Here is a 17,181-nt window from a genome sequence, read left to right as displayed (position 1 = left end):
ACAATTGTATATACTTTTAGGTTACTGGCACAGTTGCATGAAATGGAGACAGCGTTTGATGGGTTTTGGGAGAAGCACCAGCTAAAAATGGAGCAGTATTTAGAACTTTTGAAGTTTGAGCAACATTTCGAAGAGGTAAAATTACACATAATGTAAACGCACTTTGTGAATATTCAAAAATAGAGCTTTGTAGTCACAACATGATCTAACTATGATCATAAGATTACTAAGCCATCATACCGACTTTAACTTTAACCCCCTGTGGCAGTCCTACCTAATTATCACTTGCTATATTTTTGTATGCTGGTACCTCTCTGTGTGTATTATCTTGGAAACTGAAATAACCCTGGAATAATGGGGGAAAATGCTGCATTGTGGGTAAAAACATGGTGATTACGCTCCACTGTGGTGTAGTAAGTGAAAGACCTATAATATTTTGTGAATTACCCCTCTAAAATAAGTTTTGTTTAAGTATTCATGGCACCATATCAAAGGAAAATAACATGTAAGTTCTGGATAATAAGAAACAAACTGCATGAAATGTCATCTACTCACATAAGTCAAGGCTTTTACATTTTTATCTGTTTTTGTTTATGTACCTGCACATTCAGAAGGTGTTCTATTGCCTCTCTGTGTGCATAGTCAGGCTCCATTGTATAGGAGGCAACATGGGTGTGTAGTAATAACTTCCACCACTGAGCATTGGTTTTAATTCACACAACACCAGGCAAAATACTTGCACAATTTTATTTATGATGTTGTCAGTGTTATTGCCAAGAAACACAGGTTTTAAGTTCAGGATGTGTGATTTGATATAGATGCCACAATTTATGCCTCTGATTTTTCTGAGATAAAATAAATATACTTGAGTATAATGAGGGATCATCTATGCAAATGTGGGTACCAGAGACAATTTCTAAGTATCTAGCTAGAAATGTAGTTATTTGTCATTTTTTTTGTTAAATGTTATTTTTGTTTAGTCATTTTTTAACCAAAGCAGTCATCTTAAGGGAGATGTCCACCTCCAAAAATTAAAACCTAACTCCCTCTGCAATTTGTATTTCAGTTTCTTATTTAAACCACGGCCTGGTTGCTAAGGTAAACAAAACCCCAGCAACCAAATAGCTACTGAAATTGGAGAGCTGCTGAACAGAAGGCTTAATAACTGATAAAAGACCAATTGCAGACTGACTTAGAATATTAATGCATCACACTGAATAGCCTCTTTAATATATATATATATATATGTGTGTGTGTGTTTGAAATTGCACATTTCTCAATAAAAGGAACTTTGTGAGATATGAACATCACATTTGAATGTTCATTTTATATTGTCATCTGTTTTTTTTTTTAAAGCTGAAGAATGGCACTGAATATTTGAGGTCCCAGCACGAAAATATCCCAGATACAGGAGATAATGCATCAGAAGTACGGCAAAGGCTAATGGATTTAAGTAACCTTGAGGAAAGGTCACAGGTGAGTGAGATGTTGTACTCTCTGCCCTAATGTAATGATAGGCGTTACATACCTTCATGAAACACCAGGAGACAGAGATGGGGTAAAATGGTCACAGCATTTATTCACATTTTATCAAATAAATATTATCTTGCAAGCCTAAACCAAGGCTGTATTATAAAGCCAGAATTCTGTAAGTGATTCCTACTTTGCTGTGCTGTTCCTCGCTGAAGACTTTAATTTTATTTAATTACCTCAAGAAAGTCACTAGAAATATCCTGCAGTATCATCCTATGGCTGCAGTTAGTCTGTGGCCAGAACAAGGAATATGTGCTTGGACAGTCACTGGGGGATCATCTGCTGGTCGGCATAAGATATCTGGAACCCACTCTGAACAGTACTGAAGTCTTAGATCATTTAGTTTTATAGGTGTTAAAAAGAAAGGGCATATCTTTAGATGAAAGATTATTTTGACTTAATTTTGATCACTATAACACTAGCAGTTGCTACAGGCAGAATATTTTCTTTTTAAAATGGAAATACCAAATTTGAGTAGAGGCCGGGGGTTGTGACATTGCCATATACAATGCTGTTTTGGCACCTCTCACTGGAAGGTTAAATATTACGTCATAGCTCCAATCATACGTGATTTTGGTTATGATTATGCTGAATGGAGCAAGATTCCAGGGTATTTATTCCAGGAAGATCTTTGTACAAGTCATTCTGAATTGAGAAAGCCAGTCAGATGACTTGCAAAATGTCTCCAAAAGAGAAAAACAAAAAAAAAAGAAAACAAACAGCAAGTCCAGTTGATTTAACTTATTATAATAGAGATACTATGACCTGGATGAATGAGAACCTTCACAAAAATGTTTCTTTTGCTTAAATGGGAACTGTCTGGAGGAGTACAGGTATTTCATTTTGACCACCATATTTCTCCCTAGAAGCACTTAATGATTACTTTGTACAAGTACATTAGAGGGGATTATAGGCAGTTGGGGGATGTTCTTTTTTCCCATAAAAACAATCAGCACACCAGAGGTCACCCCTTTAGATTAGAGGAACAGAGCTTCCATTTGAAGCAGCCTAGGTGGTTTTTCACGGTGAGGGCAGTGAGGCTGTGGAATGCCCTTCCTAGTGATGTGGTAATGGCAGACTTATTTAATGCCTTTAAGAGGGGCCTGGATGAGTTTTTGAACAAGCAGAATATCCAAGGCTATTGTGATACTAATATCTACAGTTAGTACTAGTGGTTGTATTTATAGTTTATGTATGTGAGTGTATAGATTGGTAGGTGTGGGTTAGGTGTGCTGGGTTTACTTGGATGGGTTGAACTTGATGGACAATGGTCTTTTTTCAACCCTATGTAACTATGTAACTATGTAACAACAACAACAAACATTTGTAAAGCGCTTTTCTCCCGTAGGACCCAAAGGGGCTGATTTACTAACCCACGAATTCGAATTGGAAAAATTCCGATTGGAAAACGAACATTTTGCGACTTTTTCGTATTTTTTGCGATTTTTTCGGCGCCTTTACGACTTTTCGGAAATTATCGCGACTTTTTCGTTACCAATACGATTTGCGCGAAAAAACGCGAGTTTTTCGTAGCCATTCCGAAAGTTGCGATTTTTTCGTAGCGTTAAAACTTGCGCGAAAAGTTGCGCTTTTTTCATAGCGTTAAAACTTAAAAGGCGCAACGTTTTGCGCAAGTTTTAACACTACGAAAAAATCGCAACTTTTCGCGCAAGTTTTAATGCTACGAAAAAATCGCAACTTTCGGAATGGCTACGAAAAACTTGCGTTTTTCCGCAAAAATCGTATTGGTAACGAAAAAGTCGCGATAATTTTCCGAAAAAATCGCAAAATACCGATCATTACGAAAAAAACGCAATCGGACGCATTCGGCCCGTTCGTGAGTAAGTAAATGGGCCCCAAAGTGTTAGGTCTAACTCTTTCTCTTTTCTCCATAATAAGATGTCCCACTTGCTTGAACATGTCAAAAATGAACTTGTATTAAATGAAATGCATGAAATCTTGTGTTTATCTGACAGGAATTAATAAGAAGATCACAGATGGTAATTTTACATGGACACCAGCTCGCTGTGAATCATCATTATGCTCTTAATTTAATATGCCAGCAGTGTAATGAGCTAAGGCACATGTCGGACGTTTTATCTGAAGAGATCAAAAGGAAGTATGCTCAGCTCTCCACTACACTTGAACTCCACACACGATTACAGCAGGTCGGGCCTGTTGATTATTATCTCATCATATATTCATATTAGTGTAATGTTCAGCACAGTGGCTTTCTGACATCGGTTCCCATTAGATCTTATATCATGGTGATGGGAGATATGATTAACAGCTGTGTTACCATTGCTGCCTTGTCGGCTTCCAAATTGCAAAAGCGGAAAATATACACAGTATCTAAAAAAGACATTTGTGCTACTTATTGCTGACATTCAGAAATACATGTTTTGTATGGAACAGAGGATTATATGAGGATAGTATGCATATGTAATCCATTGACATGTAGCCACTTACAATTTTCGGGTTGGAAAATTTGCTTTTCTCTCTACATCATTTAACTTTTTACCTTATACCAACATAGAATCTGTGCTGCCGATTTGTTGCAGAGGACCAGATGACATAGATTCTAATAGCAGTTCAATCTGATACCCAAATAAGCTTAATGAGTGCCCTTTAGTATTTTTTGTTAAAGGAGCCCTCCTACCAAAAAGTGATTGAACGTAATTCTAATCATCTTTTCAGTACAGGTTTGGCATCCCTTATCTGGAAGCCTGTGATCCAGAAAGCTCCAAATTATGGGAAGGCCATCTCTCATAGACTCCATTTTAATAATTTCATTCTGATTTTTAAAAAATGATTTCCTTTCTCCTTGTACAAACAAAGCAATAGTTTAAATCGGGGTTCCCAACCTTTCTTACTCGTGAGCCACAGTCAAATGTAAAAAGACTTGGAGAGCAACACAAGCATCATAAAAGTTCATGAAGGTGCCAAATAAGGGCCAAGATTGGCTATTAGGTAGCCTCTATGCACCCTATCGGCTCACAGGAGGCTTTTTTTGGTAGTAAATCTTGTTTTTATTCAGTTCAGGAATTCAAAAATAACTACCTGGTTTGGGGGCACTGAGAACAACATCCAAGGGGTTGGTGAGCAACACATTGTCCCCGCGCCACTGGTTAGGGATCACTTGTTTAAATAATAAGCAGTACCTAAGATATAAGGGACCTGTCACCCAGACATCAAAAGTTATAAAATTCCTTTTTATAACTTTTTCTTTTTCCTTAAACATGAAACCCCAATTCATTTTTTTCATAACACATCCATACCCATTATAAAGGCATTCACTGTCTTCCTCACCTCTATGCCTTAGACAGAGGGGCAGATAAATACTTTCACTTTCCATTAAGCACCCACTTTTCACCCTCCCTCCTCAACAACTAATTGTGTAGCCAGTGCATGTGCATCAGGTCCCACATTCTGGCACATACACAAGATTTTGGTATGATGCAAAGCTTGCCTTAATGACAGTGCCCACAAAATGGCACCTGCCTGCTTGCTGTCATTGTGCAATTCCAATACTGGAGGAAACTTATTTAAATAATTTATATAGTGCAAGTGAAGTTTGTAATGCTTGACTAACCCGGTGGAAAAGAATTTGGAGTTATTTTGCAGGGTGACAGGTCCCCTTCAATTAATAATGAGCAAATCTGTCCTGTTTCGCTTCACCAAAAAAATCTGCAAAACAGCGAAATTCCCATAATGCATTGTAGTCAATGGATGTAGCAGGAGTCTATTTGTGGTATTTTTTTTGCAGTAAAAGTTGACCTGTCACCCAGGCATAAAAAGCAGTACAATAAAAGCCCATTTTAAATTAAATATGAACCCCAAACTCATTTTTTAATTAACACATCTATACTCATTATAAAAGCATTTAAAAATTCCAACTGTCAATCATATATTGCTTACCCCGACTCTATGCCTTAGGCAGTTACTTTCCCTTTCAATTCAGAACTTCTTAGATGTTGCTGCACTCCTCATTCCCCCTCCCTCCTCACAATCTAATTGTGTAACCAGTGCATGAATATGGGTATCAGGTCCCCCCATACTGGCACAGAAACAAGATTTTGGCAGGATGCAAAGCTTGCCTTAATAACAATGTCCACAATATGGTGCCTGCCTGATTGCTGCAACGGTGAATTCCAAGACTGAAGAAAATAAGATTAAACTCATTTATATGGTGTAAATTAAGTTTATTTTGTTTTACAAACATGTGAAAACAATCTGGAATTATTTCTTAGGGTGACAGGTCCCCTTTAAAACCTGGTGAAAAATTTTGCTCATCACGTCACAGTGACAAAACAATCATATTGGGTTTACTTACTGATTAAATGATTTTCAATGGACTTAAAGTATGGAGATCCAAGTTACGGGAAAACCCCAAGTCCTGAGAATTCCGGATAACAGGTCCTATCCCTGTATACATTTTCATTGGAGGTTAAAGTAATTGCATACCTTTCTGTTCACTAGGTCTGACTTTTTAAACAATGCAAAATGAGTCAATTCTTGCAACATTATAGGAGCCAGGAGTGTTGAGAATGTAAACAGTCAGACATATACCAATTTTAATAGCACATCAGTTTACAAATGTATTTAAAGCCATTGAAAATGTTTTATTTTAATATATTGTAAGCCCCATGCTATTTATTCTTATGTAATAAGTAACTTGCTGGAGGGACATAGATCAATTGTCAAGCTGTCAAAATATATAGTTTATGTGTAAATAGATATTTAAATGATATATATCAGCTCATGGGGAAGGTGTTTGCACTCAATAAACCAAGGCAGAATGCGTAAACTCTAATTGCAGAAATAGGTTTTATATAAACTGACCTTCCTCAGGAAGGGCATATTTCTTCTGCTAACTTTTATTACGTTCCCCCATTAGTGGTTTTGGCCCTCTTTCTGTTACCACTTGACTGTGAAAATAATAGAATTTAATATGAAGTAAAAAACAGAAATGCAAATAAATAGAGGGGTTTGTAGCATGCTCAGCTTTGCTCTTTCTGTTGTGCAGGTCACTGAATGCTGTGATAAAGGTGCATATTTCTTAGCTAACCAGCAAATGGATAAGTGCCAGTCAAAGGAAGGTGCGCATAAAGCTCTTCTGGATCTTGAAAAGTTTCTTGAAAATGCCAGTCCCTATTCCACTTATGATCCACAGACCTTGGAGTATGAATATGAGAGTATTTTAACAGATGAACTAAAGGTAAAGTATACTTTTTAAAAATGGGAGTTATGGTGGGGAGATACTTGCCTAATAATGTCTGAGCAAATGCATACCCGCCTGAAGTTACACTTGGGGGCTGATTTACTAATCCACGAATCTGAATGGGAAAAATTCGGATTGGAAACAAACATTTTGCGACTTTTTCGTATTTTTTGCGATTTTTTCTTCGCCGTTACTACTTTTTCGTAAATTGTCACGACTTTTTCGTAGCCGTTACGACTTGCGCGAATTGTCGTGACTTTTTCGTAGCCGTTACGATTTGCTCGTATATTGACGCAACTTTTTCGTATTGAGCGCTCATAAACGGTGGGCAAAACTTTCAGACTTTGCATGATTATGGGACAATACTGAAGCTTGAATGAATCTGAAACTTTCGTACTCAGCGTGACGGCTACGAAAAAGTCGCGACAATTCGTGCAAGTCGTAACGCTACGAAAAAGTCGTAACGGCTATGAAAAAGTCGCGACAATTTACGAAAAAATCGCAAAATATCAATCATTACGAAAAAAACGCATTTGGACACTTTTCGGACGTTCGTGGATTAGTAAATGTGCCCCTTGGTGTCACTGTCCTTTCTTACTTACATCTTTATAATTATAGTATAATAAAAGGGAAGAACCAGTTCACTTAGCAAACATAGAACATTTCTTATAGGACTTATAGTCTAAGTGAGTTATTGCAGGCATATAGAAATATCCTGATAGGCATAACTGCAGTTCATTGGTGAGGTGTGACTATAGTTCAGTGCATACATTTTCTTCATGTTTATTTTTAATTCACAGACTCAGATCCAAAGTGTTCATAACAAGATAGAAAATGTTCGAGGTCTATTTGAGAACAGGCAAAGTTGCCTTAAGAAATTGGCTGATAAGCAAGCAAGACCAGTCCAGCTGGTCGCTCCTCGTCCTGAGACTCCTTCCAGAGCAAAATCCCCACTGTTCTCCCCAAAACATGGTAATGTGCCCTTCACAGTTTATGTAGTTATATTGTTACTTGTCCCAGCAGCTTACTAGAGTTACATTTGTCTGTAGATGAGCACAACTTGTCTTCCCACTTCCTAGCTGCATTAAATGATGCTGCTGTACTTAAAAGACAAGGAGAAATGGATTCAGTGGGGGGGCTTGCATATTGACACCCACCCCAGTGAATTTGTCATTCCTTGCCCTAAGGTTTTAGCAACCGTAGCTTTATTGCTGGTAAGTAGAACTGTGCATTCATAGCTCTCTAATATTATATTAATATAATAATCACTGCTTGTTCACTGTTATAGTACTTAGTTGTACTGGTACATATACTATATACTTTTACTAAATGTTACACATGCATAGCCTCTGCCCTAAACTGATACATTCTGCATTGATTTCTACAAAACAACACATTTTTTTGGACCAACTAAGATGATATTTTTATTGATTATTTCTTGATATTATGAGATATATCAACTTCTATTAAATATGGATATGGATGTGCATAGAAAGTATATTTATGCACATATACTTTCAGAATATATATATATATATATATATATACCATAATCATAATTATGTGGAAAAACTACAACTGATATTGTACTCTACCTTTCTGATGATTTTGTAACAAAGGTATGGATTTCAATTCTACTCTCAAGTTTTCTTTTGATATCACTTTGCCTGGAAAAAGGACCACAAGAAAAATACAAACAACACGTAAGGTAACAACATAAAAAGTTGTTTTCATATATTGAATTATTTATTTAACTGATCAAACAAACTGCTGAACAAACTATGACTGCCTTCCAAAACATAAACAAGTTGTGAGAAGAAAAGCATATCAAAATCACATATACAGTGTATATACATATTAGGCTGATGTAACCTAGCATTTTCGTGTGCTCACAAGTTATGTGTGAGGGATGGACTTAAGTTCTTAAAATGACAGCTTTCATTTTGGGAAAAAAAGTTTAGTTATGTGAAAAATGGTTTAATAAATGTTTTTTATGTGTTATATATATATTTGAAAAACCTTCAATGGGCTTGGAAAGAACACATGGGGCAGATTTATCAGTGTACAATTGGGTATGATTCCAAAGAATTTGTATTTTTTCAAATTTATAGAACTTTGCATATTTTCTACGATATTTTCATTAATTTACATGACTTTTTCGTACTTTGCGCCAATTTGTGCAAAATCGTATTTGTCGCAACAACAACGAAAGTTTAGTTATTCATTCAAGCTTCAGTATCGTGACTTTCCTTGGGCCAGGTTGGAGCTGCAGAGTGCCATTGAGCCCTATGGGAGACTTTCCTTGGGCCAGGTTGGAGCTGCAGAGTGCCATTGAGCCCTATGGGAGGCTTTCCTTGGGCCGGGTTGGAGCTGCAGAGTGCCATTGAGCCCTATGGGAGGCTTTCCTTGGGCCAGGTTGGAGCTGCAGAGTGCCATTGAGTCCTATGGGAGACTTTCCTTGGGCCAGGTTGGAGCTGCAGAGTGCCATTGAGCCCTATGGGAGACTTTCCTTGGGCCAGGTTGGAGCTGCAGAGTGCCATTGAGCCCTATGGGAGACTATCCTTGGGTCAGGTTGGAGCTGCAGAGTGCCATTGAGCCCTATGGGAGACTTTCCTTGGGCCGGGTTGGAGCTGCAGAGTGCCATTGAGCCCTATGGGAGACTATCCTTGGGTCAGGTTGGAGCTGCAGAGTGCCATTGAGCCCTATGGGAGACTTTCCTTGGGCCGGGTTGGAGCTGCAGAGTGCCATTGAGCCCTATGGGAGACTTTCCTTGGGCCAGGTTGGAGCTGCAGAGTGCCATTGAGTCCTATGGGAGGCTTCCAAAATCATGCACTGAAGGTTCAAAGTCAGAAAGGTTTTCGCACCATTTCCGATCGCTCGGATACGAAAATTTCGTAATTTTTGGATCAAACCACGATATTTTCATACGACCACGATATGAATTTTTGCGCAATTAACGCACATCAGAAATTATCGTTAACAATACGTTTTTTTTGCCAATCGTACTTAAAACATCAGAAATTCAGACTTTGAGAAATTAGCCCCATAATGTATCATCCTACACTGAAGGTTTTTATGTCAGCAGGAAATTAGGGCTATATTTAGTTGTAGTGTCCACTGTCAAATTTGTCTACCAATGGGGCGCAAGGGTTTCAGTTACAGGGCAGCTTGAAGGCACCTGTGAGCATTCAGCAAAGATCACTTTATTGGACCTACAGCAGCTATGGGTGATAACCCCTTATCTATAATTGCAAGCCAGGAAGTTCATAGTATGTGTAAAACTGTAATGAAATTTCAGTCAGATTTAGGGGCTATAGCTTCAGATTAAGTTCATGTAGCCCTGTACTGGGGACAATAATATTACAGGTGCATCTGTCTTCAAACCCTATCATTTAGACTTAAATTAGATGTTAGTTGTATTATTTAAAAAATAATAAAAAGTATATTCAAGTTGCATACATGAACTTTGGGCAATAATAAAGTACACAATGGTTATATCCAGCACATTCTATGCTGTAGCATCATGTTGTCTTGTTCTTTCAGATTGAAGTAATGCATGATTATCAAGAAAGACGCAATTCTTTGCAATTATTTATTTCGGAGAGTGAAGACAGCTTGGACATTCTCAAAGGGTATTTATTTAGTATATATTTAAGTATGATTGTCAGTGATATATATTAGATATATTTTGATTAACAAAAGACTGTTTACTAAGATTTTTGAGTGATAAGAACAATTGTCAATATTTAACAAAAACAAAGACAACTGTAATTACAGGAAATACTTGTCATTAAGAAGGGCAGTATATCCCCTTTTTCAACATGAACTCAGTAAATAGGGCTTGTGTTGAACATACCTTATGCCTGTTTTATCTATGGTTTTTGTAACAACATTCACAAATCTAACAGTTCACATTAACAGAACCATTTTTGCCATATACATAATTACTCAGCTGTTGCTGGACTACAAATCCCAGAGTAATATAACATATAATGAAGGTAAAGGCATGCTGGAAACTGTAGCCCAGCAACATAAGGGTTTTCCTAAACTTTTCCCAAAATCTCCAGGGCCAGCAGCTGCATTAAAATGCAAAAAAAATCCTCCTCCAATAAGAATCCTAGCTGATCTGTGTAAATCAGGCTCCCTGTTCTTTTCCTGCAATTGGAGTCGGGAGATTTAAAGGACATGTAAAACCTACATTTGCCTACAATATATATCAGTTGGGCATGTCTCCTCCACCCAAATGGCATCATTTGTACTGCATATATCCCCTCCGCTTGCCAGCACTTTCACACTTTCCTGAAGCAAATAGCAGCTTTCACCTGGTGGCCATTTTCCCTCTGATACATAATCAGATAGATTTAAATCTGCGAACAGCATACACACACAGACCCTTATTCAGCATACATTTCATCAACAATGCAGGCTCACACAGGCACAACTGTCTCTGATAAAAGTTCTGCTTTGTTCGAGCACTGTAGGTAAAGCTGAGCTCAGGAGAAAAAAATGGAAGCAGACAGCTAGAGCTGAGTTTCTATGGGAACCAGTAATGCCATCTCTTTACTGGCTGCTAGACTGGAGGGCGTGTTTAGTAATCTGAGCTTAGAACAACTGAGCATGCCCACAAGCCAACGGCCAAAGCAAATTCCTGAGGGAGGGGGCCGAGTGGGTTACAGGAGGAGAAGGAAATCTAAGTGATAAAGGGGACACTGCAGCCTTACTATTAACCTCTGGACAACCAGAGTGGCAGGTATTGAAAGATTTCAAAGAGGCTGTTCACTGATTAAATTTTTGTGTGTGGGGTTTACATGTCCTTTAAGCACAGTTTCCCAGCACTGAACAAATCTGTGCTTTATCCCATATCTGATTCCAGTGTCATATAATGTATAAAAAAAAGATATAATTATCTCTATATGTAAGATAACTATGCCTGACATAATGCTGGGAATCAGTGTTCTCATTTTGGCATTACTGTGCCTTTAAAGGAGCAGTATTCCACCATCCCTTTTACATATTTTTGTTTTTTTCTTAAGATTAACAGGGAAACTAAAGCTACTCCATGTATGGTCCTTGAAAGCTAGATAATTAGCTTACAGAAAATCTTCTTATCCGCACTGGTAATCTAATGATCTACCTCACAACAAAACCAAATATGGAGTCGCTTTAGTTTCCCTGTTTGTCTTGTTAATCTCAAGAAAAAACAAAAATATGTAAAAGGTATGGTGGAATACTGCTCCTTTAAAGGCACAGTAATGCCAAAAAATTAGAAGTAATTAAAACCCCTCATGGCCTCATGGCTACAAAGCAATATTATACACCAAAAATAGATAAATGCTTTTATGAAAACTGCGGTGTAAAATATAAAAGATAAGATACCCTTTATTGTATTTTATAAGGCTACTATAAATGATCAAAAATTACTTTTAGAAAGGTAACTGAACCCAGTGATGAATACCCTTATAGATTTTAGTAGGGCCCCAACACTGATGATCATTCAGCACCTTCATAATACTGTTGTGCAATACTGACAGGCACACTCTTTGTGAGAGCAGCACCTCTGCCTATTTTCAAACTATATGTCATGGATTTATTAAAAATGAAAAATGTTAAAGGAGAAGAGAAAATAATTGTACTAATGGTCAGTATTATATTAAGGAAACTGTGAAAATATGTTAACATATTATAAGTCTAGTAAATATGGGGAAAGAATATAGAGAAATTAAGCCAGAAGGATCACTAATAGGCACCATATTTTGAGGGTTTTACCAGCATTTATTCATTTATTTAAAAAAGTGATCTAAGCCAGAATTTGATGACCAACAAACTATCTATAAGATATCTTAAAAAGAAAATATTATTAAATAGCTAAAATAAAATATGTGGCCAAGGAGAACATGTAGTTACAGTGGCTTGCAAAAGTATTCGGCCCCTTAAACTTTTCCACATTTTGTCACATTACAGCCACAAATATGAATCAATTTTATTGGAATTCCACGTGAAAGACCAATACTAAGTGGTGTACACGTGAGAAGTGGAACGAAAATCATACATGATTCCAAACATTTTTTACAAATAAATAACTGCAAAGTGGGGTGTGCGTAATTATTCAGCCCCCTGAGTCAATACTTTGTAGAACCACCTTTTGCTGCAATTACAGCTGCCAGACTTTTAGGGTATGTCTCTACCAGCTTTGCACATCTAGAGACTGAAATCCTTGCCCATTCTTCTTTGCAAAACAGCTCCAGCTCAGTCAGATTAGATGGACAGCGTTTGTGAACAGCAGTTTTCAGATCTTGCCACAGATTCTCGATTGGATTTAGATCTGGACTTTGACTGGGCCATTCTAACACATGGATATGTTTTGTTTTAAACCATTCCATTGTTGCCCTGGCTTTATGTTTAGGGTCGTTGTCCTGCTGGAAGGTGAACCTCCGCCCCAGTCTCAAGTCTTTTGCAGACTCCAAGAGGTTTTCTTCCAAGATTGCCCTGTATTTGGCTCCATCCATCTTCCCATCAACTCTGACCAGCTTCCCTGTCCCTGCTGAAGAGAAGCACCCCCAGAGCATGATGCTGCCACCACCATATGTGACAGTGGGGATGGTGTGTTCAGAGTGATGTGCAGTGTTAGTTTTCCGCCACACATAGCGTTTTGCATTTTGGCCAAAAAGTTCCATTTTGGTCTCATCTGACCAGAGCACCTTCTTCCACATGTTTGCTGTGTCCCCCACATGGCTTGTGGCAAACTGCTAACGGGACTTCTTATGGTTTTCTGTTAACAATGGCTTTCTTCTTGCCACTCTTCCATAAAGGCCAACTTTGTGCAGTGCACAACAAATAGTTGTCCTATGGACAGATTCCCCCACCTGAGCTGTAGATCTCTGCAGCTCGTCCAGAGTCACCATGGGCCTCTTGGCTGCATTTCTGATCAGCGCTCTCCTTGTTCGGCCTGTGAGTTTAGGTGGACGGCCTTGTCTTGGTAGGTTTACAGTTGTGCCATACTCCTTCCATTTCTGAATGATCGCTTGAACAGTGCTCCGTGGGATGTTCAAGGCTTTGGAAATCTTTTTGTAGCCTAAGCCTGCTTTAAATTTCTCAATAACTTTATCCCTGACCTGTCTGGTGTGTTCTTTGGACTTCATGGTGTTGTTGCTCCCAATATTCTCTTAGACAACCTCTGAGGCCATCACAGAGCAGCTGTATTTGTACTGACATTAGATTACACACAGGTGCACTCTATTTAGTCATTAGCACTCATCAGGCAATGTCTATGGGCAACTGACTGCACTCAGACCAAAGGGGGCTGAATAATTACGCACACCCCACTTTTCAGTTATTTATTTGTAAAAAATGTTTGGAATCATGTATGATTTTCGTTCCACTTCTCACGTGTACACCACTTTGTATTGGTCTTTCACATGGAATTCCAATAAAATTGATTCATGTTTGTGGCTGTAATGTGACAAAATGTGGAAAAGTTCAAGGGGGCCGAATAATTTTGCAAGCCACTGTATGTCATCACTTTATTTGCAATGCAGACAATTACTGAGAAAGGAAATAACTGGTAAGCGATGTGTTTCTAGCCCAGGAAATGGGAATTCCCCATTGTACATTGCACACAGGTGCCAACCAGACACGGACTGTATCAGTGAAGTTTTTTTCTTTCTTTTCATTTATTGTCATATCATAGGCATGTCATCCATGAATTAATAGAAACAGAAAGGATTTATGTGGAAGAACTCTACACTGTTCTGCTGGTAAGCTCCACTGCCATGTTATCATCATCAGTTTATTACACTTGAAGCAGAGAGTTATGAAATGAAATTTGTGATTTGTAAATTACCACTTTTTTTTTTAGAGTATTTCACTGAGTAATTATTTATATCTGTCAAAATTACAAAGAGCAATAATAAGCAAGTATAAGCAATAATTATTCAGCAAATAATTTGTGGTATACCAACCTAGCTGCCCAACCTGAAATGCTTCCACTGTTACAAACTACTCCCAGCATCCTTAACAATCAGCTGTTGGACACCCTTGCTCAAAAGAAAAGTTTATTACATTTTTCATTATCACATCCTGACAGTTCTACTCTACTCTTTTCATGCAATACTTTCATTTACATAACTAGGTGAGATATAACAAGGGAGGTCTAAGGGCCTTTGGTTTTACTTTACAGGGATATCGTTCAGAAATGGAGAACCCAGCTATGATGCACTTTATGCCTCAATCACTGAGAAACATGAAGAACATTCTGTTTGGAAACATGCCGGAGATATATGAATTTCATAATAAGTAAGAAACCACTTTAAAACTTCCAACATGTCACAGTAAAGGCAAATCCATCCATCATGCAAGCTTATTTAAGTCTATACTTTATATAGCTTCTTACATTTGTGTATAGATACATGAACAAAAATAGACATTGCAAATCTATCTGTCAGTTTGAAGTGACAACATTTTTGTGAATGTGAATATTGTGATGTAATTGGCTCACCTTCCATACAAGTTTTATATACTTTTACCTTAAGCCCCCATTTTATGCTTAAGATTTAGGGCAGGCCCCAAGTGATTCAGGTGGCCTTGGTATACTGAATGCCAGTTTTTTAGCCAAATCTACATTTGAGATCAATAGCTTTTAAGGTAATATCCACATATTTTTTTTGGTAATGTGAAAAAATTTAAAATTTTTCAAACTTAAGGGGCAGATTTATCAAAATGAGAGTTTATAGCTTAATACGTATGGGTTTATTTTTCAATTTTTGAGTTTGTAAATTCAAGTTAGTTTTTTTAAATTGAATAAACTCACATAGCAAATGGTCGCTTATTTATTAATAAGAAAAAATATGGAATATCTCACATTTTTCAAGTTTACAAGCTCTAAAAACTCTAAAAATTTGAGTTTGAAAATATGACTTTACTTTGCCTATTGCTACTCCCTTCAACTTCTATAGAAACTCGCAAACTTTTAGATGCCAAATTTTTACATTCAAGTTTTTTTTTTCATTCGAGTTTTTGAAGCATAACTCAAATTTGAGTTTCTTAACTGCAAAAATACTTGAATTCAGAAAAAAATTATTTCTCATTTTTTTATCTTCAAATTCAACTAATCTCATTTTTCCAAATGTCTAATATTTACAAGAAAATGGTGAATAATGGTGTGAGAAAAGTCATAATAAACCCGACTTTTTCAAATTGTCGCTGTAAAAAAATCCCAATTTATCAAATTGTTGCTGTGACAATTCAAGAAAAAGTCTGTTTTTTTGGACAAAACCCAGCGAAATCTGTAGAGACAGGGTGTAGAGACAAAAGGAAAAACTTCAAGAAAAGGGAACGGACCTTTACCATTGACTGGCAAGCTTAATCTGGCAAACTGTCAAATTCGGATATTTAGATGCATAGTAAAAATAGAAAAGTTAGTGTTTTTTCTCTGCAAAAATTGAGTTTAAAATTAAAAATCAACGGTTATTAAATGAGCCCCTAAAAGTTGCTTAATCTGCCTCCAAGCTGACCGCCAGAGGCACCCCACAGTTTAGGAAAGTCTGTCCTTGAAGACCCCACTGTGCCTTGCAATCACTGAATGATTCTGTGTCCTTATAGGATTACTGAGCAGAGTGATTGAGAGCAAAGAAAAGGAAAGAGTGATTTAATTGGTGGGGGGATATATATATATATATATATTGCAAAAAAAGACCAGCAACACCGGATCTATTGTAAATAGTAGATTATATTAAAAAATGCATGAACAGCCAACGTTACGTTTCCCTTGAGAAAGGTCCCGATGGGGATCGAAACGTAACGTTGGCTGTTCATGCATTTTTTAATATAATCTACTATTTACAATAGATCCGGTGTTGCTGGTCTTTTTTTGCAATATCTGAATTTTTTACCGTGCACCCGGGACAAGAATTGAAGCGGTGTGCCATCCTTGGTTTGAGATATATATATATATATATATATGTATATAGCAAGACAATGAGCCGCACACACAGGGACTTAGTTAGAAAACAAATTTTTTTTTAATGAAACCGATTGGATCGTTTTCATTAAAATTTTTGTTTTCTAACTAAGTCCCTGTGTGTGCGGCTCATTGTCTTGCTATATACATGGTTTTTGCAAGCACCCGGGGCATTTGATTACTATTAGGGTGTGCTCTGTTCTTTTCTGTAGATATATATGTATATATACAGTATACACACATTAACAGAAGAGTTTGTAGTACTATTTAAATTAGGTAAATGCCCTGGTTTTTGTTTTAAAAGATGTAGGTATATTTAAGCACATGCTTATATGGTAAAAAAGAAATTAATTAGAGTATTTTCTTGTTAATGACACAGAGTATTTCTCCAGAGTCTTGAAAGTTGCATTGAAGCCCCAGAAAAGGTTGGATTTTGCTTCCTTGAAAGGGTGAGTGCAATAAAGATATCATA

General features: G+C 37.3%; 1 protein-coding gene across 3 annotated transcripts in view; it reads left to right on the top strand.

Annotated features, from left to right (window-relative positions):
- The window catches only part of mcf2 (MCF.2 cell line derived transforming sequence), an 80,190-nt gene that overhangs the window by 39,154 nt on the left and 23,855 nt on the right, over positions 1-17,181 (top strand). For all 3 annotated transcript variants that reach the window (XM_031891319.1, XM_031891321.1, XM_031891320.1), the window contains 10 exons: positions 21-135; positions 1,357-1,476; positions 3,510-3,701; positions 6,560-6,751; positions 7,555-7,726; positions 8,374-8,462; positions 10,298-10,386; positions 14,442-14,508; positions 14,931-15,046; positions 17,089-17,158. In XM_031891319.1, the coding sequence (XP_031747179.1) occupies positions 21-135; positions 1,357-1,476; positions 3,510-3,701; positions 6,560-6,751; positions 7,555-7,726; positions 8,374-8,462; positions 10,298-10,386; positions 14,442-14,508; positions 14,931-15,046; positions 17,089-17,158 (1,222 nt within the window). The remainder of the gene's footprint in view (positions 1-20; positions 136-1,356; positions 1,477-3,509; positions 3,702-6,559; positions 6,752-7,554; positions 7,727-8,373; positions 8,463-10,297; positions 10,387-14,441; positions 14,509-14,930; positions 15,047-17,088; positions 17,159-17,181) is intronic.

The sequence above is a fragment of the Xenopus tropicalis genome, chromosome 8 (assembly GCF_000004195.4).
Source record: "Xenopus tropicalis strain Nigerian chromosome 8, UCB_Xtro_10.0, whole genome shotgun sequence".
Lineage (NCBI taxonomy): Eukaryota > Metazoa > Chordata > Amphibia > Anura > Pipidae > Xenopus > Xenopus tropicalis.
Note: the sequence above shows the minus strand (reverse complement) of the source record. Positions and strands in the feature narration are given on the sequence as shown.